We start from the raw sequence: 22,250 nt of genomic DNA on the forward strand, positions 1-22,250 counted from the left end.
ACAACAACTGAAAATATCAAAATAGAGGAGAAGGAAACAAATTACAACTGGGTCTTAAAGCGTTTTGTGAAGATAAGGACACTGTACAGCATTCATATTTCCCAAAAGAAAGAAAAAATCCAAGACTGAGGAGTAAAGCCCTCAGCACTTCAGAAGCTGCCTGATGGACCCATAAAGTCAAATAATGTCCAAATTCACACAGTTGAATTGCTGTGGATTCAGACGGAATGTTGTTGACATCAAAGCCCTCCTCCATAAGCATAAGACAGCGTGCCTTTGTTTGCAGGAGACATATCTAAAGGCAAATGAAGACCCTACCTTACATAGTGTCAGCGTAATATTTAAAGACAGAGCTGGAGATGGACTTGCTCTCGGTGCAATTGCCATCCTAATGGGCAACCATGCTCCTTTTCAAATAATTCCTCTCACAACCACCATAGAGGCAGTTGCTATTCACCTATTTGTAGAGTTTCTTCTCACAGTTTCCTCGGTATATTTACCACCCAGGATCAAGATCTTGCAGACAGACCTTGATGATCTCATTGTGCAGTTGCCTTTTCCTATTTTCTTATTAGGAGCTTTTAATATTAATAACACCCTATGTGGTAGTGCCAAAACTAACATGAGGGGCCATAAAATAGAGGGCACACTTGAAAATAACAAGCTCTCTCTCTCTCTTCTGAATAGGTGAGCACAACTTTTTCTACATGTTTACTGTACATTTACTGCCATTGATCTCTCCATCTGTTTTCCCTTCTCTCCTTTGTTCAAAGGCACACTATAGCCAGTGTAGCTTATGCATCATTAAACACACATAACACACACACACTCCTTTGTTCAAATGAGAGGTTGACAAAAATCCCTACAGGAATGATCACTTCTCTGTGATATCTGTTATGACTATAAAAAGACCATGTCAACAATCAAAGATATCTCACTGGAAGTTTGATAAGGCTGACTGGAATGCCTTTGAAAATCTGGCTGAGGTGGCTACAAGGGTCACCTAGCAGCCCATTAACGATGCAGTTTTGTACATTATAACACGATGTACAACTACTGCTGCTGCATGAGATATCCATGCAGCAGCAGTAGTTGTAATTCCTAAAACGTCCTTATGGTTTCCATCATTTCCAAAACCTTGGTGGAATTCAGAATGCACAGCAGCAAGAAAAGTCCAAAACAGGTGCAGTAAGTCATCTATTTCATTTAGAAATCAGCATTATGGTCTTATCATGTGCTTTCGTTGTTACTTACAGTTATCCTGATAATGGTTTATCCTTTAAACTGCCAGTCTACTTGAATCATTGAATGGTAGTTTGTAAATGAAACTCCTTTAACTAATATAACACCTAGTTTTTTGCCAGCACTTCTGATGGAATAACTTTCTTTAATACAGTATTATCGGTGAAATGCACGAAAGTTCACCAAACACTTTCTGAATGATGGGGGGTCAATTTTATGAGTTACAGCTCTTACTCCTCAATTTATATTATTAGTATTAGCATAAGCATTAGTTGAGGCATATGATGCAAGAAAGCAAGCTTATACATCAGCCCAAAAACACCCTTCTCATTTCACCCATCTGGTCACTCCAAATGTTTTAGTTCAGCCTTAAATTTATTTAAGCTATCAATTTCCACAACAACAGATGGAAGTCTGTTCCAGCAATCAGCTACCCGCTGGCTAAAGGCAAACTTCCGCACATCAATTCTAGAACTGACTTTCCTCAATTTGAATCTATTTCCCCTCAGGTTCTTAATATGAGTAAGCGGAAGTATCCTATCCATCAGCATTGAGCCTGCTCAAACCATCAAGGCCTTATACACCATAGTCAGATCACCTTGTAGGTGCCTAGTCTCCAGATGCTGCAACTTGCAGAATTTAAGCCTCTCTTGGTAAGAGCACCCTTTTGTTCCTCTCACCAATCTTGTTGCCCTTCTCTGTACTCTTTATAGCAACTCTACATCTTTACTAAAATGAGGCCTCCAGAACTGTACACAGTACTCATGGTGTGGCCTGACCATTGCCTTATACAAAGGGATAATCACCTCCTCCTCTTTCTGCTAGCAAAATTACTATATATCATTGAAAAAATCCATGACCTGCTCTTGCAGCAGATTACGCAGGGTAATCTGCTGGTGAAAGGCCTGTACCCATTGCAGATAGTAAGGATACAGTTGGTGTTCTCGCAACAGTCTCCAAATAGTCAAAAGTTGAACAGCCAGTTGCCTTGCTATTCTGCGTGTGCTGATTCCAGGAGTGGCATGAACACCATCCAAAATCCCCTCCTCTACTTCAGGAGTCATAGATCTTGGTCATCCTCTGTTGGCAGCATGAGGTGTAAGGATCCTATGTTCACAAAGGCGGCGATGGATACCTTCAAACGTTTCCCCTTTCTTCGTTCTGGGAACCTTTCATGGTACAAACAACGAGCCTCCAGAGCATTGCCGTCTGCCAAACTGTACATAAAGTGCATATCCGCTTGCTCCTGATTTGAGTACATGGTCGGAATGGAAAACCACCAGATTCTGTCAGTACCTTGTGATGAAGGAAATCACCTGCGGGAGATAAGACATTCCGGTTAATAACTCGGGAACCAAGCATTTCCGGAACTATGTTGATATAAAATATTTTTATTGTCTACATATGAGGAACTCATTCCTGAAGTTATGGTGTGTATTTTTGAGACACCCTGTATAACAACAATAATAATATTTTATTCATTTTGATAGAAAGTCAGTGATTTTTTATTGTTTGTTTTTGTAGCATTATTTTTTCTTATGTGTCCACGAATTTTGTTGTGTGGCTCCAAGTGCCAAGCGAGTGACTATAGCAATTTCTGCGTGATATCAAAGCGATTTTCTCAAAGAGCGGCTGATAATTATAGTAGTATTTTTCATTTTTCAGAGTTATTTAATTTTGCTGTTCTAAAATAAAGAATTTAGCGTACCTAACAGAAGGGAAAGACACCTTTCTTCTTGTACATAGAACTACTTATTAACGCACTAACTACTAACTTTTCTTTATCGCTTGGTCACTGGTAGCACCACTCCTGCCTTCACGTGGCGGGGCTGGAAACCTTGGAAAAGAAAGCCACCCTCCCAGGTCAAAAAGGAGCTAAGATGGGCAAAATTAAACAGTCCACTTATGGATCTTTTGATCCAGACCTAGATAAACATGATCGAGATCATGATGACACAACATCCCATGGTAAACGACAAAAAAAAAAGAAGGAACGGATAATACCGTACCTCTCTTTTTAATTCTACACTCCTCCACAGACCAACCATTGAGTAAACTTTCCCCGTTTTTGATACAAAAATGTCTTGAAAATGTGGCTGGCCCTCCAAAAATGGTTAGGCGATTAAGATCCGGACTTGTTAGTTGAAATGACCAAACGTAGACACGCTGGAGACTGTTAAAAGAATCTACCTTTGGTGGAATTCCCATGAAGGTTACCCCACATGCCACCTTAAACTCCTCTAAAGGGGTAATGTCAGAGTGGGATCTTTTAAAAGTATCGGAGGATAAACTTGTCCAGGAACTACAAGATCAAAATATGGTACACGCAAAAAGAATCGTCATCAAAAAAGATGGAGAGACTGTCCCTATTCGAACAGTGATACTCACATTTAAAACACCGAACCTACCTACCACCATAAAAGCTGGTTACCTTAGGTGTCAGGTAAGACCTTATATTAAAGTGCACCTTATATTTTGGCACTTAAAGCACCGAACCCAGTTCGGTGCTTTATTCGCAAACTGGATGCAGAGGAGTTCCTGTCTGCCCAAATTGCGCGTCCTCAGATCACAATCAGAGTGATTGTTCTGCTGCAAAAATGACGTGCACGAACTGCAAAGGTATATTCCAAATATTCCAAAATTTGTGAAAAATGGAAAACTGAGAAAAAAATAATAAAATACAAGGTCAAGAATAAAGTCAGTTACCAAGAAGCAAGAAAAGTAGTTTCATCTACTATAAACCAAAATAGTACCTATGCTAATGTAATAAAAATATATCAAACAGATGTCACAGTTCCCATTACCAAGGCAATTTCTGATTGGGCTAGAACTGTCCTCTCTGAGCAACAACCAAGTATGCATAAACAACAACCCAAACTCTCAGACCAGGCAAATAACACTCCTCTGACAATACCAGCGGCATCTCCTCCTCAAATGTGTACTAATTCATCCGATATTACAAATCCAAAATCAAAGAAAAATACCCAGGACATAATCATGGATACAGATGGCACATCTATACATGAAGAACCAATTTTAGAAATCTACGCTGAGGAAGAAATGGATACTGGTCGACCAATTTTCAAAAAAGACAAATAAAAATTGGAACGTAATAAGCCAGTCACCTTTAAAAAGCAGTCAGATACAGCTCCATCAATTAAACACAAATAATGGCCTGTGTTTTACAATGGAACTGCAGAGGCTTTCGTAGCAACACAGATGATATCCATTATCTAATTAACCGGTATTCTCCAGTTGCTCTTTGTCTTCAGGAAATTTACCTAACCTCACAAATTTCTCCTTCGATAAAGAATTATTGCCTTTATCTAAGAGATCGTAATAGAACAAATGCTGCCCATGGTGGTGTAGCAATCCTAATAAATTCAAATATCCCAACTAAACATATTCCGCTTCAAACTGAAATAGAAACTGTTGCTGTTCATATAACTCTCTGTATTTCAATGGCAACTGTCTCAATTTACCTACCACCAAACTATACTTACTCTTTAAAAGATCTTGAAGATCTCTTCATACAGATACCTCCATCTCTCTGTATATTAGGGGATTTTAACGGGCACAGGTGGTGCCGGTTAAAATGGCCTGTGCTCTTGGAGACTACTGCACATCTCTTGTCCAAAGTCTTTATTCTGAAGTTTAAGAACCGCTACTTTGCCTTCAACAACAAACTTTATTATTAAATTATAGTATTAAAACTGAAAGTTAACCTACTCATTTAACTTGCAGTTATCTATTTGTCACTCATGGGGAAACCCTGTATACTCATCCATGAATTGTCCATCTGGTGTATACTTTTCTTCCAGACTAGAAAACTTGGCAGCTCGACCTTTGTAAAATAGCTGATGCTTCTAGCATTCCTCTCTGGGCTTTTTCTCTCTTGGCACATGATTTATCCATTCAGTATTGGGGGAAAAAAACTACTGTCTCTCAGTAAAACATTCAGCAGCTTCATAAATCACTGCTTGCTCAGTATGATTTGTGCACACAGGTGGCTCCAAATCTGACTATCAGATGGTATCGTTCTTACAGTGTCTATAATCTATAGCTGATTGCCTCCAGAATGAAGCATCTTTACTGCCAACTTCTATGTAGTATAAATGTTGGCATCAATAGAATTACATAATTTTCCCATATTATCATATTCACTCACTAACCTTATTCACTAACCTTACTACTATTCTAGCCTTGCAGCAACCAAGAAAACAGCTCAACTTGCTACTTATTATATTTAAACTATGCTAGCTGATCTAAGAAAATGCAGTGCTCACACTCTTGTTGTCCAATTTTGGTTTTGATCCCTAACCATATGATAATGTGGTCAGGGATCAAAAAATGAGTGTTGATCTGGTGGCTGTGGCTGCCGTAGCTAAGTGGTCAGGCATGAGGGTTTATGAGAACACATGACTTGAGTGACCAGGGGTTCAAGCCCATGACTGTTGAATATATGGTGCTGTTTCTTGTATTCTTTCTATCTTGTGATCTCCTCTGTATGGTTGTCCCAGAGTGTAAACAGAAAATGTATGTAAATTCATCATGGAGCCGACACCTCTTTTAAAGTTCCTTTTACAGACTCAAAAGCCTTGTGTTCGCTTGCAGTATGAACCATTGGCAGAACATCTGGTGATATCAAGGGTTCCTTCAGATTATACCTAATATTCAGTGTTGCCCATCCAATTTTTGTGCAAATTGAATGGAAGAGGTCACATTTGCAAGATTAGAAATAGGTCATACACACCACCTCTGTATGTTCTAAGTACTATAGAGTTCTAATACCCTTTGTGTTCAGGGCTTTCATAAAAAAAAAATTACTCACTTCTACTTCATTACTGCCTCAGATCCATCTTTTTGTCCTCATAATCTAGCATATCATTGTCTGTCTGTTTTCCTATTTACAACAGAGCCTGTAAAACTACAATCTTGTTAAAGCAAACCCACTTCTACCATGAAACTGATATTAGATGATAGATCTGATGTTAATATAGTGTTAAAAAAATTCAGTGCTATAACAATATGTTTGATACTAAATCCTCATCAGTTTGAAATGTTATTTCTACCTTAGCTGCATTATGATCTTTAGTTGCTCTTACATTGTAAGGCCTCCAACAGTAACAACATATAACTATTGCTAGCACCACTACTATAAGGTATTAATAATTATCTCTTCCCCTGTTCAAATGTTCAAAAAATCATTGCAATACACTGCTTATAGATACGAAAACAAGTCCTGGTGGATCTGCTGCAGTGGGAAAATGTGTACATTTAACAACACTCAAATAGAGTGACTGTTTACATTGATTAAAGGATGATTTTCTTCATGTGAAATAGCTGCTCATCTGCACTGTAATCAGCCTTCAGTTTCATAGTTGCTTTTTGAACCTTCCAAAGCAAGCTCTGTTGCTGGAAAAAAGAAAGTAGAATGAGGTTGTTCATAGCATTCCAAGACAAGAGCACCTTAGAAAACCAAAAGGTTTCATCTGTACCAAAAAACAATATGGAAAGAGTACTCTGTAATAAAGGCAGATTTTGTGACTGTTAAAGATGATGATTATTCCAGCAGGGATTTGTAGCCCATTGTCCTGAAAGAAGTCACTTCTAATAGAATGAACACTCAGTATTCAGTTATGAACAGTGGAGTTGATTGCCTCTCTGTTCTTCTAAATTTCAGAATCTTAATTGTGGATGTCTGTTATTTTGTATGTATGTATAGAAGTTATATTTTCTTTAAACTTTTTTTTTAAAGTTATGTTTTACTTTCATGTTAGTCCTTTGTTTGACCTGAAGACAGAATTCACACGGACAAATGTTTTCTATTTCTTAATTACTGCAGTTTTGCTTCAATTTTTGTTATTATTGGGATCCACCAATTATTCACCAAATCTTACTCTCTTTTTAATAAATGAATTTCATTTATTTCAGTATGAGAGATGTAGAAACATCTATCATACTGACATTAAAATTTTTATATACTAAAATTGTAGCATTTTATTTATTTTTTTTCAGGGGAACATTTGATGATGCTACTACACGTTTTTATGCAGCATGTGTAGTTGAAGCCTTTGATTATCTCCATCAAAGGAACATTATTTACCGAGATTTAAAACCTGAAAATATGTTACTCGATAGCAGAGGTTATGTAAAGCTGGTAAGAATGTGTTCTTATATAGAGTTATTTTTGTATTGAATTATTGTATTGTACTGCATAAATTTTACAATTTTCTTTTGAAGCAGTTAAATAAAATTTGGTGTCCTTTCCAAGGACACCACCTTTTCATGGTAGAAGGGATTGGGTACCTCAATGAAGCTGCAAGCTATGCCGGCAGTAGCTAAACTACTGGCAGGGCTTCCCTAGCTGGACAGGTCAATGCAGAGAGGTCAGACAAAATGTGACTAGACTGAGGGCCTTAAGATGGCAGCCCCATCATCATCTAGGCTGTGAATGGCTCTGGTAACCAAGCCAGCTGAAATAATTACTCAAAAGTCTCAAGAAAAAAAGAAACCAGATCGTCAACATGGATTATGACTTTGCCTTGCAAAGGAATCAAGATGGAAAATGAAATTAAAATTTAATTATTGGAATATAGCCACTTGGAACTTGAGAAGTATACATCGTAAATACCAGGAATTAGACTCTATTCTACATGAAAAGAACATTAAAATAGGTGTAATAACAGAAACCAAGAAGAAATAGAGGGGTACAGATGACACTGAACATTATACATATATTTACAGTGAATAAAGAAGAATGTGCAAAATCAGGAATTATGATATTTATCCATAAGTCACTTCAGAATAATATTTCTTACTATAAATATTGGAATGACAGAATCCTAGAAGTAAGGCTGAAAATAAGTAGAGGATATCTCTACTTATTGAATGCCCAAGTGGGTAATACGCCCTATGGAGCTAATATAGAGATAATTGAAGAATCAGTATGTAATAAAAATGGGAAAAGATTAAGAGACTTCGTTTTTTGTAATGAATTAAAAATTATAAATACATTTTTTAAACATAAAGAATGTCACAAGTTTACGTGGGAAGCTAGGAATCTCAGAAGAGTAATAGATTATATTATTGGCAATAGGAAAATAACAAATATGATTATGGATGCTAGGGTATATAGAAGCTATGATATTGAATCAGATCATTATCTGCTAATAGGAAAGCTAAGGATGCCACCAAGATGAAAAAAATCAAATCAGAACAATGAATTAAATTTGACTAGAACTTTCAGAGTTACTCTATTAGATGAAGAAAGTATTTGAACCCTTTACAAACAGAGAATAGATCAAATGTCAGAAAACATCAAAGAAAGTGATGATATAGAAATAGAATGGGAAAATTTAAAAAATATTCTCATTACAATAAAAAATGAATGTTTGGGAACTAAAAGCAAATGGAAAAGAAAAAGAAGAATCAGGAATTGGGATAATGATATTAAAATCATTATACAGGAAAAGAAAGAAGTCTGTAAAAAATGGTAAAACAGCAAAACAATAGGAGCAGAAATTGAATATAAAAGAAAAAGAGCAATAGCTAGAAAGGCATGTAGAAAGAAAAACAGAGAAATGTGGGACCATTTTATATCAAAAATGGAAACATATCAGTGAAAAGACCCAATTTTTTTTATAAAATCATAAAAAATATGAGTAGGGACATTAAAGAAAATACTGATCTCCAAATAATTAAAAAAGAAACCTGGTTAGATTACTTCCAAAATTTATGGACAGAAATTGATACTAATTTGTATAATATATCACCAAATGAAAATATGGATAGGGAAGATATATCTTTACAAGAATTTAAAGATGCGTTAAAAAACTGTAAATCTGGAAAGTCTCCAGGTAAAGACAGTATAAACATGGAATTAATAAAATATGCTGGTAATAATTTCCATAGACCTGTTAAGGTTCTATAAATTAGTTTGGAACCAAGGAACAAGTCCATCAAGCTGGAGGCCCCTGGTGCCAAGGGTTGTAGTGATCAAGCAATTTCCAAGTGATTCATACAGCGTTTACTAAAAGCCACAGTTCTTCAGTTTGAAATTTTTTTTACATTCTCGTTAATCAATAACAAACTTAGTCTTACAAATTATAAGCAAGTTTAAGAAAGGAAAGCCACCTTTCTTTCTTTTTCCTTTAGACTAACACTAACTTTTATGCCACTTAGTCACTCTAGCGGCTCTGCTCCTGCCTCCCAGTGGTGGGGCCGTTAACTTGGAAGAAGAAATCCACTCTCCCAGGGCTGAAAGGAGCAAAGATGGATAACAATATGTTTCCACCTTTAGAGCCATTGAGCTCAAGAATAGAGACAAATCACACAGATAGCATTAGCATTAGTAGAGGCATATGATGCAAGAAAGCAAGCTTATGCACCATCAGCCAAAAAAAAAAAAAAAACCCACTCCAATTTCACCCTTCCGTTTATTCGAAATACCTGTCCAGCTGAGCTTAAATTTATTTAGGCTATCAACTTACATAACAAGGAATGGAAGTCTGTTCCACCAACCAACTACCCGCTGGCTAAAGGCAAATTGCCGCACATCAGTCTTTCCTCAATTTGAATTTATGCCCTCTCAAGTGATTATTCTGAGCAAGAGGAAGAATCCCATCAGTATTGAGCTTTCTCAAACCATTCGAGGCTTTATACACCTCTATCAGATTACCTCGCTAGTGCTTGGTCTCCAGACACTGTAATTTGCAAAACCTAAGCCTTTCTTCATAAGAGCAACCCTTTGTTCCATTCACTAATCTTGTTTCCCTTCTCTGTGCTCTACATCCTTCTAGAAATGAGGCCTCCAGACCTGTATACAGCATTCAAAGTGGCCTGACCATTGCCTTATACAAGGGAATAATCACCTCCTTATTCCTGCTGGAAAAATTCCTGTATATCATTGACAAGACACCATGAGCTATTCTTGCAAGCCCGTCTGCACTGCTCAGAAAATTTTATATCTGCCTGCACAATTACCCCCAGGTCTTTTCATTCTCTACCACTGTAGAGAATGAAAAGCCTTCTTCTAGATGCCAGCCTTCCTCATCTTGCACTCTCTATCAGATCAGCCTCTGAGCAAATTATCACCCTTTCTAGTGCAGAAATGCATTGAGTCTGCTGCTGATTCACCTAAAATCAATAAGGCGACTTCAGTTGGGCAATCTTCTAATAGAGACTACTCAACCTCAACATTCTGTGAAGCTATTAAAGCTCACAACCTTTGGAGGACACCCAATAAAAGTTATTCCCCATGACACATTAAACTCCTCTAAGGGAGTAATAAGAGAATGGCACTTATTACTTGTATCAGAGGAGGAAATTGTCCAAGAATTACATGATAAAAAAAGTCATCCTAGCAAGGAGAATCATGACCCAAAAAGATGGTATTCTGGTTCCGACAAGGAGCACAATTCTTACTTTTAGCACTCCTAACTTATCAACATCTGTGAAAGCAGGCTACTTACATTGCTGTGTCTGACCATCATTCCAAATCCTAGCAGGTGCTACAAATGCCAAAAATATGGATGCTCCCAGATGTCGAGGTGAGGCAATATGTCCTAACTGCAGGTCAAAAGAGCATAACCAATCTGATTGTGTCACTACCACTCCACATTGCCCAAATTGTAAGGGTAAGTACTCGGTTTTCTCAAAAACATGTCAATTATGGAAGCAAGGAGAAAAAAAATTCAGAAATATAAAGTAGAGAACAAAGTGATTTACTCAGAGGCGAGAAGAAAGATAATCAAAACAGGGATAAAGTGAGCATATGCCACAGCAGTTCAACCTTTGCAGTCTGTAGGGATCCAGACTGAAGTATCGGTTTCTCCGAATATATCAATTGCGAACTGGGCATGTTCATTGCTCTCTATTTCAAAACAGTGTCCTACACAAAAAACAAGTGAACAGTCCAGCAATACCCCAATTACCACACTAACAGATGTTTCCTCAACAATAAAACTAAAAGTGACAGAAACCATGAAACCACAATCAATCACCCACTAGCAGAATGGACATCGAAGAACATCATGATTCAGATGATGGTATTTTAGAATTACAGTGATGGACAAAAAAACTGAATCACTTTAAAAAAAAGTAATATTTGTAGTGAAACGTATAAGATATTGTTTGATTACAGTCATTTTGTTTGTCGCAAAGCAAAGGTATTGCATCAGCTGTTTCTATAAATATGGCATTGGAAGAGTATACACTCTCATGAGTATCCTGTTTTGTGGAGGTGTAAGCATGGCTCCATACGTTCAGTTAACACCAAGAAAAAAAAAAAAAGTGTAGCTGTTGCTCGGTCCCAGGAAGGGCTTTCTACGTGTGCTTTTTGCTAATAAAATAGGCTGCCACCAGTCAACAGTATCTCGGGGTGCTGAAATAAAAGCATGAAACTGGTAATGTGAAGAGAAGACCTGGATCATGATGTAAGAGAGTGACTACACCTTTCCAAGATCGATATTTGAAATGGTTATGCCTTAGTAATCGCCATGCTGGTCCTCCTGATCTAAAACTGGACTTTGAGATGGCCTCTGGTGTTGAAACAAGTGCATGAACTATCCAAAGACTGCTTTCGGAGTATGGTCTACATGCTTATCGGCCCAAGAAGAAGCTTTTGTTGACCCAACAAATGAGGAAGAAGTGACTTGCTTGGGCTAAAATTCATGTTTCATGGACAAAAGAGCACTAGAATACCCTCATCTTTTTTACAAATCGAAATTCTACCTGCATGGCTCGGATGGAAAGCAATATGTCAGAAGACGAAAATCAGAGGCATACTATCCTGACTGCATAACACCGACTGTAAAGTTACCCACCGGTCAGATGGTCTGAGGATGCATAACAAGCAAAGGGGTGGGGTGAATTAAGTTTATTAACAGAATGGTGAATGCAGAAACCTACACTGCTACCTTGGAGGTGTGCCTATATACTGTGTGGATGTTTTCAGTTTTTATCAAAAACTTTCTGTCCAGACTTTTCAAATATTGTATGATCTTCACCATCACAAGTTTTTTACAAGAATAGTATAGCAAGGGTAGATGAGAAATATTGTGACTCTTCATCAGGTGATGACGAGGCATTTTGCTTCGAAAGCTACTACGTATTTTAATAAATACATAGTAGCTTTCGTTAATACATAGTTATTTAACTACGTAGTAAATACATAGTTAAAATATAATACAAAGATTTGCCAATCTTTGTATTATATTTTAACTCTTTTATCTTATGTATATATCATTTTTATTTTAATAAATTTATTTTAACTAGTTAGTTGGTCTTCGCGAGAAACTTTGATGATAAAATCAACTACCCACTGGCTAAAGGCAAATTTACGCACATCTATTCAACAACTGTCTTTCTTCAATTTCAGTTTATGTCCCTCAGGTTTGTAATCTGAGCAAGAGGAAGAATCCCATCAGCATTCAGCTTGCTCAACCCATTCAAGGCCTTTTACACCTCTGTTCAGATCACCAGATCAATCAGATCACCTCGCAGGTGCCTACTCTCCAGGCGCTGCAATTTGCAGAACTTAAGCCTTTCTTGGTAAGAGCACCTCTTTGTTCTCCTCACCAGTCTTGTTGCCCTTCTCTGTACTCGCTCTAGCAACTCTACATCCTTCTTAAAATGAAGCTTCCAGACCTGTACGCAGTACTCGAGGTGTGGCCTGACCATTGCCTTATACAAAGGGATAATCACCTCCTTGTCTCTGCTAGCAAAATTCCTGTATATCATCGACAAAACCCCATGATCTACTCTGGCTGCCTGTATGCACTGCTCAGAAAACTTTATATCTGACTGCACAATTATCCCCAGGTCTCTTTCATTCTCTGCTACCCTGTGTGCAACGCTACCCAGTTGGTACATTTATCTGGGGGTTACTGCTACCCATATGCAGTACTTAACATTTGTCAATGTTAAACTTCAGTTGCCACTTCTCAGCTCATCTGACCAACTTTTCTAGATCCTTTTGCAACAGCATACTGTCATTACTGTTATTAACAACCCTGCCAATCTTTGTATTATCTACAAACTTTGACATCAAGCTTGATATATCTTCATCAATATCATTGATAAATACACAAAACAACAATGGGCCCAACACCGAACCCTAGGTGACACCACTAATAACATTAGTTCACAAAGAGCAGTGTCCATTGATTACCACCCTCTGTCTTTTCCCACTCAACCATCCTTTTATCAATTGTAGCAACTTGCCCTTAATGCCATACTGCTGCAATTTGTGCAGTAGTCTTCCACGTGCAACAGTATCAAAAGCTTACCTGAAATCCAAGTATATGATATCAAAATTATTTTTTGCATGCAGTTCTTTTGTGACCACATCATAGTATCCAATCAAATTGGCCAGACAAGACTTCCCTTAACAAACTCATGCTGTGTCTGAATTATTACTGCACCATGTCTAGATGATCCTGCAGTATTTCTTTAACCAGTGAGTCCATTATTTTCCATGGAATAGAAATTAAACTAACAGGTCTGTAATTACTCGTGTCACCCTTTGATACCCCTTTGTGAATTGGAGATACATTTGCACATCTCCAGTCCGTGGGAACCTCCCCTGAGTCCAAGGATGCTCTCATAATTATGGCTAAGGGTTTGCTTAGTTGCTTTGCCACCTCCTTTAATATAACTGGATAGATCCCATCCACCCCCAGGTGTCTTTCTTATGTTTAACTTCAACAATTTCTCCTCCACTTTGCTCTAAGTTATTACAAAATCATTTAACTCCCTGTTAGACTTTGATAAACCTCTGGCTTCCTCCTTGAATAACTCTTCATGTGTGAATGTAGATGCAAAATACTTATTTAGTTTGGCAGTTATCTGAGAATGATCATCTACAGTCAAACTGTTGATATGAAGTGGACCAATCTGATTCATCCCCTTCCTTTTAGAGTTTATGTAAGTAAAGAAGTCTTTGCATCCTTTGCCAAAGATTTCCCATAATTTGCCTTCGCTTGCCTAACCTCCTTTGTGACTTGATTACAGACTAGCTTATATCTACCATAGGATCAGAATCCTATGGTATCTGTAAATCTGTGTCACCTGATATTTATATGCATCCCATGCATTTTTCTACTCTGCCATGAGTCTCATTAGTTCATCTGACATCCACTTGGGCCTAAAACTAGAACAGTATTTCTTAGTTGGAACAAAAAGCTTAGTAGCTTCCTTGAATGCTTCCCATTCAGAATTTGCTGTGGGTAACATCATCAGTTGGTCCCACTATATAGAATTTTAAAAATCTCTGAGACCAGTGTAGTAACCTTTATGAAAGCAAAAACCCTTTCCTTTACCCCTGATGGTAGTTACATTTTTAAATAAATCCCACATCAGTACATTGTGATCACTGGCAGTGATCACAGTGGCTCCTTTATCTGTAAATTCCTAATGCATGAATAATCACTGCTAATAATCAGATCAAGAGTGGTACTCCCCCTGGTTGCCCTTCTAACATGCTAGAGTAGAAAACAATCGTCCAATAAATCCATAAAAGCCTTTCTAGTGTGCGAGTGACCAATGCACAAGTTCCAGTCAATATCTGGGAAGTTAAAATCTCCCATTATAAGACTGTGATTTATTGGCCCACTCTATTTCTCTGTATAATTGTTCATTGTACTCATCACAGTCATTAGGCCTATAACAAACTCATTTTTGAGGGGTTTGTTATAGGCCTCATTCTTTCAGTGTTTATGTCACACAACACTGACTCAACATTGCTCTGTGTATCTATGTCAACTGGATGCACTTCCTTAGATTTTATGTATTTCTTAACTAACAGCATAACCCCCCTCCTCCCTTCCTATCCTGTCTATCCTTTTGAGCCACGATGGGAAAATCTCTATAACACCCATCAGACTGCCAACTGTCCCTTTAATATTCGTGTCCATGAACTATGCAGAGAACTTAACGTAGAGAATGTTGCCTTATCCTTATCCACAAGGCAACCAACTCTACCCTGGCATGCCCAAACACCACTGTGCAATTTTTCTATTAAAAAGTGGGGAAAGGTCACCACTTTGAATTCTGTCTACCAAAAACTCTATGCTGTCCACCGAGCCAAATACTCTGACTTCTTGCCTGTCTTCACTGCTGGCTCGAGGTCAGAGTTATCTATCTTGTCTGCCGCCATCTTTCCAAATAACACTATATCTGAGAAATGCATCACATATTCGGCAGAGTTGTATGCAATTGAATTAGCTTTGGGCCACATTAAAACCCACAATTACCATAGGTGTATTGTGTACATAGACTCTTTAAGTGTACTACAGGCTTTATCAGTGATGAAATATAATCCTTATCCATTCCTGACTTGGGTTCAGCAGATGTTACATTCTCTGTTTGAACTTCTTTTGACACCTGTTTCTGCTGGATCCCTAGCCACACTGGGATCAACAGTAATGAACTGGCTGCTACTGCAGCCAGGTCAGTGCAATCCTAGAACAACGGTAGCCTGTTTGTCCTCTATACAGACTATAAGCAATTAATACACAAGAGCTTACTCTCCCAGTGGCAACAAACTTGGCATGGGCAGGTCATGAACAAGCTCTATCAGAAGAAGCCTGTAATTAAACCATGGCAGTAGAGTCTGTGCTGGAACTGCTGAGAGGAAGTTGTTCTAGCTCGCCTCTGCATAGGACACAGTCATCTTACTCATTCTCTATAAATGGGAAAATCTCTATAACACCCATCAGACTGCCAACCGTCCCTTTAATATTCGTGTCCATGAGCTACTCAGAGAACTTAACGTAGAGAATGTTGCCTTATCCTTATCCACAAGGCAACCAACTCTACCCTGGCATGCCCAAACACCACTGTGCAATTTTTCTGTTAACAAGTGGGGAAAGGTCACCACTTTGAATTCTGTCTCCCAAAAACTCTATGCTGAGAGTGGATGACTCTCCTATGTGTGAGCAATGTGACACCTTTTTAACCATAAGACATATTTTATCCGAGAGTCCACTTTACAGGCAGGAATGTTGTTTATATTTTACTGCTTTTTGCCATCTGACTGACCTTATACACTCAGTCAGATTTTATCCGACAATGTCAATTTTTCAGCTGTGTTTAGTTATTTAAATTGTTTAAATATTTTTACCCATATTTAAAAGTTACTGTTTTATTAATTTTTTCTATAAATTTCTATTTCTATACATCTTGACGTAGTGACCTAATTCCTTAGATCACTAAAATATCAATCTTCTCTTTTTTTATGACCTGGTTTTGGTGCATTATAGCCTTAGTCGCTGATGTGCCAATAAAACCCTAAACAACAACATCAGGACTGCATTAATCAAAAATTAACATCTCATCATGATCTGCCTTAACGTTTAAGAAAGCCTTTGACCACATATGGTGTTTTGGCATATTAAAGGATCTGTCTTCTCTTGTCCTGAGAGATCATTTACTATATTTCATCCAAAATTTCCTTCAATACCGATCCTTTGAAGTTCATTATCAGCAAGTTTTCTTTAAAATCTTTGTACAAGAAGAAGGAATTCCACAAAGTTTTGTTCTCATTGTCACTTTATTTTCAATTGAAATGAATCTTAAACCAAAATCATTCTGAAAGCAGAAAAATCACACCTTTATGCCAGTGATTTCACAATCTACTACCATTCTGAAAATATGAACCGCATTGAAGGACATCTGCAAAAGCTCAATAAATTGCATCAAGCTGTGGATGACACAAAATGGTTATGGACTATCCTGCCAAAAATCTACTGCTATTTGTTTCTGTATCAAGTGTAAAATGTGTTCTGAACCTTAGCTTCACTTGGAGATTCATCTTCTTCCAATAGTAAATAGTATTTGTCTTCTAAGTATAATTTTTGACAATAATTTGAACTATTGAAAGTATACTGAACATCATGGGACTGATTGTCAGAAAAAAAATGAACATTAGTCTTGACCCATAGTAGCCACCACGTGGGGTACAGATTGTTACACCTTGTTTCATATATATAGATCCTTAATCAGATCTCTTGCATAGACTGGCACACCTGTTTTCGTTGGTGTACATTGTGCAGCCTGAACTGTATTCAATATTCAGCCCTCAGTATGATTAGCATTAGCATTAGTAGAGGCATTTGATGCAAGAAAGCAAGCTTATGCACCATCAGCCAAAAAAAAAAAAAAAAAAACCCACTTCCACTTCACCCCTCTGTTCATTCAAAATACCTGTCCAGCTGAGCCTTAAACTTATTTAGGCTATCAACCTCCACAACAAGGGATGGAAGTCTGTTCCACCAACCAACCACCCGCTGGCTAAAGGCAAATTTCTGCGTGTCTATCCTACATCTGTCTTTCCTCAATTTGAATTTATGCCCTCTCAGGTGATTATTCTGAGCTAGAGGAAGAATCCCATCAGCATTGAGCATGCTCAAACCATTCAAGGCTTTATACACCTCTATCAGATCACCTCGCTGGTGCCTAGTCTCCAGACACTGTAATTTGCAAAACTTAAGCCTTTCTTTGTAAGAGTACCCCTTTGTTCCATTCACTAATCTTGTTGCCCTTCTCTGTACTCGTTCCAGCAGCTCTACATCCTTCTTGAAATGAGGCCTCCAGACCTGTATACAGTACTCTAGGTGTGGCCTGACCATTGCCTTATACAAGGGAATAATCACCTCCTTATCCCTGCTGGAAAAATTCCTGTATATCATTGACAATACTCCATGAGCTACTCTTGCAGCCCGTCTGCACTGCTCAGAGAACTTCATATCTGCCTGCACAACCACCCCCAAGTCCCTTTCATTCTCTACCACTGTCAGTGTAGTACCACAGAGTTGATACGTTGCTCTGGGGTTGCTGTTTCCTATGTGTAGTACTTTACATTTGTCAATGTTAAACTTCATTTGCCGCCTCTCAGCCCATCTGCTCAACCTTTCCAGATCCTGTTGCAGCAGCATAGTGTCAGTAGTGTCCTTGACAACCCTGCCAACCTTTGTATCGTCTGCAAACTTGGACATTAAGCTTGATATACCATCATCAATATCATTTATAAATACAGAAAACAATAATGGACCCAACACTGAACCCTGAGGGACTCCACTAATAACATTAGTCCACGATGAGCAGTGTCCATTGATTACCACTCTCTGTCTTCTCCCCCTCAACCACCCCTTTATCCATAGCAGCAATTTGCCTCCAATGTCACACTGCTCCAATTTGTGTAGCAGTCTTCCATGTGCAACAGTATCAAAAGCCTTTCTAAGATCCAAGTATATAATATCAAAGCTATTCCCTGCATCCAGTTCTTTTGTGACTGCATCATAGTGTCCAATCAAATTGGTCAGGCAAGACTTCCCCTTAACAAAACCATGCTGTATCCGAGCTATAACTGAAGTCTTGTCTAAATGATCCTGCAGTGCTTCTTTAACCAGTGCCTCCATTAATTTTCCTGGAACAGAAGTTAAGCTCACAGGTCTATAATTACTTGTGTCAGCCTTTGATCCTCCTTTGTGAATTGGGGTCATATTTGCACATTTCCAGTCTATGGGCACCTCCCCTGAGTACAAGGAAGCTCTCATAATTATGGCTAATGGTTTGCTTACTTCCTTTGCTGCCTCCTTTAATATAACTGGATAGATCCCATCTTGTGTGCCTTTCTTGTGTTTATCTTCAACAATTTCTCCTCCACTTTACTCCCAGTTATTTCAAGATTCTGTAGCTTACTGCTAGAGTTGAATACACCTCTGGCATTCCCCTCGCTGAATAACTCCTCATGTGTGAATGTCGATGCAAAATATTCATTTAGTTTGTTAGCTACCTGAGCAGGATCATCAACAGTTGACCCATCAATATCAAGTGGACCAATCTGATTCATCCCCTTCCTTCTAGAGTTTACATAAGTAAAGAACTCTTTGCTGTTTTTCTTTGCATCCCTTGCCAAGGATTTCTCGTAATCTGCCTTCGCCTGCCTAACCTCCTTTGTAACTTGGTTGCATATCAACTTGTATCTATCATAGGCTTCTGTGTCGTGTGTTAATTTGTAAGTATCCCATGCATTTTTCTTCTCTGCCATATGCCTCATTAATTCATCTGACATCCATTTTGGCCTAAACCTTGAACAATATTTCTTAGTTGGTACGTAAAGGCTAGTAGCTTCCAAGATTAGTTCTTTGAATGCTTCCCATTTTGAATTTGCTGTTGGTAACATAATCTGTTGGTCCCACTGTATAGAATTTAAATACTGTCTCAGTCCATCGTAGTCACCTTTACGGAAGCAATAACCCTTCCCTTTACCCCTAATGGTAGTTACCTCTTTGAGTAAATCCCACTTCAGCACACTGTGATCACTGCCACCTAGTGGTTCCTTTATCTGCAGATTCTTAATGCATGAAGAATCACTGCTGATAATCAAATCAAGAGTATTACTCCCTCTAGTTGTCTCCCGAACATGCTGATGCAGAAAACAATCATCCAATAAATCCACAAAAGCCCTGCTAGTGTGTGAGTGACCAGCCCCCAAATTCCAGTCAATATCTGAGAAATTAAAATCTCCCATTATAAGACTCTGATTTACTGGCCCACTCTATTTCCCTGTACAGTTTTTTATTATACTCATTAGAGTCATTAGGCCTATAGCACACTCCTACTCTCAATTTTGATCTCCCAATGCTTATGTCACACCAAACTGACTCAACACTGCACTGTCCAGCGATGTCGACTGGCTTCACTTCCTTGGTTTTTATGTGTTTCTTAACTAATAGCATAACCCCTTCCTATCCTGTCTATCCTTTCTGTAGACATTGTACTCCCCAAATTCCAGTTCTGCGTCCCTTATATCTGTGTGACACCACGTCTCTGATATCCCAACAATATCTGCCTTTGATGTTTTGAGCAATACCTCAAATTCATCAAATTTATTTACTAAACTCCTAGCATTGGTGTACACGCAAGTATACCTGCACCTGTTTCTATTCTTAGCTACCCTAACACAACCCATGTGTTTACTTGTACCGCAATGGCTCCTAGCAGTCTCTGAAGTATCATGCATCTTGTTTTTCAGGCTTCTGCTCATTCTAATAGAAGCAGTGCAAGAATCTCTTTTACCTCTGCCAGTGGCTACTGTCAATCTATTGGTCTTTGTCTCCCCCCCCCCAAGCTAGCAGTTTTCCGAACCACCTAACACTGCCTCGATAGCATCAGCAAATATTCTTGCACCCTTTCTATTTAAGTGTATCCCATCCCTGTAGAAGCAATCTCTCCTGTTAACAAGTACAGTCCAGGCTGAAAAAAATTCTACCCCTTGAGCCTTGCACAATCTTTCCAGGGCTGAATTGATCGACAAGGCTCTCATCATATACTCCCTCCTATCGTGTCTGGGCAGAATTGCAGACACTTTCAAATTCAACCCTAATTCTCGGCTTTTGTTCAACAGTGACCTGTACTTGTTAAGTAATTCTGCCGGTCTCCTACTCTTAATATTATTAGTGCCAACATGTACAACTATATCACCTTTTGTGCCCTTAAAAGATGATATTCGCTCTACAACGTCATCAACCTTTGCCCCTGGCAGACATACCCTGGTCCTGTTCCACCTATCCTTTTTACAAAGCATGTTCCCCGTTTCCCTGACAATAGAGTCACCAACAACTACTAGTTCCTTCGGGACCAGCGCATTCTGCCTCGGGGGTTGCCTCTGTGTCACGTGATGCCCAAGTGCAAGCTCTGGCATTGATGTGGGCAGCTGAGAGCTTGATGGGCCCCTCAATTTAGTTTCTTCGAGGGCATCCACCCTGTCCTTCAAGCTCTCATATAGGCCCACAAGAACGCTGAGTTGTTGCCTGATATCGATACACTCCTTGCATCACGCACACACACAAAGACATCCCCCATGGCAGTATCAAGTCCCGGCTCTTCGAACATCAAGCAAACAGTGCATTTTATAAGGCTGTGAGTCAGAGGACAACTGGCCCCCTCAGTTCTGCTCTGAGCCACAGCACTTCCATTAGCTTGAGCCTTTTGCTTTGCTGCTCTGGTCTGAGTCATGATTCTATTAATTTATTAATTAATTATAATTAATTATGTTATGTTATTAATTATGTTAAATATAATTAATTATGTTACATTTGTAATCTAAGTCGTTATATGTATTTATTTAAAAGTACAATTTAACTGCTAACGAAGTTCAACTAAAGCTATCTAGTACGTATATAACTATCGTATCACAAAGGTGGGAACTTACGAACTTTATATCTACGGACACTTAAGTATTAATTAACTTTCAAATCTCGCTGTCTCAATTCAGAATAAACTAACGATCCTTACTAGGTCTATAAGCTACTTACAGTAATAATTCGATGTAAAAAATATTCAATCAAGCGGCTAAATATGGCTAAAGACGTTCAGCGGAGTTGCAAACACGTGGATACCCTTACCGATACTTTTATGCAATTACAAGGCCGAGTAAAGAATAAATACACCAAATTAATCAGAAAATCACAAAATAATGTTATACTACTAAATTTAAATCAAAAGTTTTAGAAAAACAATTTCAAATCAATAAATAAGAAAAATCCACTTAGCGGCTTTGAACACGACCGTCTCCTAGTAGCCTCGTCAGCAGCCTTTGTTGCTGATTCTAGGTTCTAGGTGCTTTCAGAATATCTCCAACACAAATTCTATATGTTAAGCCTATGAAGATCTAAATATTGCAAGAAAGACGCTAGAACTGAACTATACAGAAAAGATTCAGAGCCAGTCCACTTGCCCCATTTGGTCAATACTTAATGATCCTCAGTTTACCGGCTATAGAAACAAACTGAAGGCATCTGAGCCTGCTGATATGTTACAGGAACTAATAGAAACTTGGAATGTACACTTCATGCGAGGTGATCTGAATGAGGTATTTAATGATGTGAATGGCTTGAGGGGACATAAATTCAAATTGAGGAAGGACATTGCAGAAGTTTGTCTTTAGCCAGTGGGTGATTGATTGCTGGAACAAACTTCCATCTGCTGTTATGGAAAGGGTT

General features: G+C 38.4%; 1 protein-coding gene across 1 annotated transcript in view; it reads left to right on the forward strand.

Moving 5' to 3' along the window:
• LOC150081686 (cGMP-dependent protein kinase, isozyme 2 forms cD4/T1/T3A/T3B-like) overlaps positions 1 to 22,250 on the forward strand; it is a 386,373-nt gene that overhangs the window by 287,388 nt on the left and 76,735 nt on the right. The window contains exon 13 of the mRNA XM_090379551.1: positions 7,261 to 7,402. Coding sequence (XP_090235677.1) covers positions 7,261 to 7,402 — 142 coding nt within the window. The remainder of the gene's footprint in view (positions 1 to 7,260; positions 7,403 to 22,250) is intronic.

This window comes from Mastigoproctus giganteus, chromosome 8 (assembly GCF_048544385.1).
Source record: "Mastigoproctus giganteus isolate SK-2022 chromosome 8, ASM4854438v1, whole genome shotgun sequence".
NCBI classification, from domain to species: domain Eukaryota; kingdom Metazoa; phylum Arthropoda; class Arachnida; order Uropygi; family Thelyphonidae; genus Mastigoproctus; species Mastigoproctus giganteus.